This window comes from Pterocles gutturalis, unplaced genomic scaffold (genome assembly GCF_000699245.1).
Source record: "Pterocles gutturalis isolate BGI_N339 unplaced genomic scaffold, ASM69924v1 scaffold4437, whole genome shotgun sequence".
In the NCBI taxonomy this organism is placed as follows: domain Eukaryota; kingdom Metazoa; phylum Chordata; class Aves; order Pterocliformes; family Pteroclidae; genus Pterocles; species Pterocles gutturalis.
In genome coordinates this window covers 7,084-8,375 of record NW_010112478.1, presented here as the reverse complement: position 1 = coordinate 8,375, position 1,292 = coordinate 7,084, and the positions used below count along the sequence as shown (strand labels likewise).

General features: G+C 47.0%; 1 protein-coding gene across 1 annotated transcript in view; it reads left to right on the top strand.

Annotated features, from left to right (window-relative positions):
• LOC104462192 (ATP-binding cassette sub-family A member 3-like) overlaps nt 1-1,292 on the top strand; it is a gene marked incomplete at both ends in the record, with an annotated part of 9,362 nt that overhangs the window by 1,135 nt on the left and 6,935 nt on the right. The window contains 1 exon segment of the mRNA XM_010074049.1: nt 9-54. Within this exon segment, the coding sequence (XP_010072351.1) occupies nt 9-54 (46 nt within the window).

The following is a 1,292-nucleotide window of genomic DNA, read 5'->3' as shown; positions in this document are numbered from 1 at the left end:
TCTTCCAGCTGCCCGGGCCCCGCGAGGCCAAGTTTGCTGATGGGGGGACACCGGGTGAGGACCACCGCTGCTCTGCCACGGGATGGGGCTTGGGCAAAGGGGTGGGTGATACAGGGATTCACCCAGGCTCCGAGGTTTTAGAGAAGTAGCTTAACTTGTTTTTTTAATTAAATTAATTCATTTTATTTAAATGTTTTAAATCAATCTCACATGACCTCCTGGGCATCGCTGGCCTCTGGATGCCTCTGCTGAGAGCAGTTGGATGAGAATGGATTTTACTTACATGAATTTTTTAGATTTTTTTTTTTCCTCGCTCTCTTTTTAAATGTATTCTTAATGGATCATTTCTTTCAGGGTCCAAATGGCACACGGTTTGTTGTGCTGCTTAAATACTTTCCAAGTAAATGGAGCAGTTCTGTGGTTTGAGCGTAGGCTTGTACGGAAAGCCAAACCGCTGCCCAAGCCGAGCCAGCGGGGACGGTGCCGGAGCTGCGCTGGCTGAGGGCTGGGGTTGTGGGAGCTTCCTCTGCGGCTGCAAAGGGGAGATTTCCCTTCATTGGGCTTCTCCTTCCGTGTGGTTCAATAGCGATGTCAGGGAAAAGATTGAGAGAGTGAGAAAGCAGATGGATGATGGGTTTTGCTCGCACAGTGTAAATAAACCGGAGCCCAGGAGGATGGTGTCTGCTGGTCCAAACATTCAGCGGGATGGGGCAACCAGGAGTCTGGATCAATTCCCTCACTACGATGGTTTTATAGGAAATTGGTTAATAGAAAACATTGCTCACAATCTCATAGTCTTACTTTTTCCTTCTCTAAGTCATTTTAAGCAATTGACTTTCCAAACGCTCGTTTCGGGCTTTGTGAGCAGAATTTGAGTTTCCATCCCAGTGACGTGGGGCAGAAATCCCCTGTAAAAATAAACTAGATGAAAATTAAAAATCCTACCCTGTTTTCTAATGCACAAAAGTTAAAGCCAAATGTGCGAGTGACGGGATACATTCTTCCTCACCAGCCCCTGTGCGGTGTCCCGTATCCTCTTGGTTTACAAAAAACCAAAGGGACCAAGCGCAGGCTGAGCGGTGTTGCTGGTGGTTACTGGTGATGGAGAATCTACAAGAACAAAGCTGTGCCTGCGGAGAGGTGACGGCAGTTCAAATTGAGTTTTGTGCCAGCTGTTTTTAAATTATGATTATGAGAGATTTAAATTGCTGCGACACAAACCCTTCCTGAGCCCCTCGGTGTCTGCAGGAGCATCGACAGCAGCATTTATTTTGCTTTTCCACCAAGCTCAT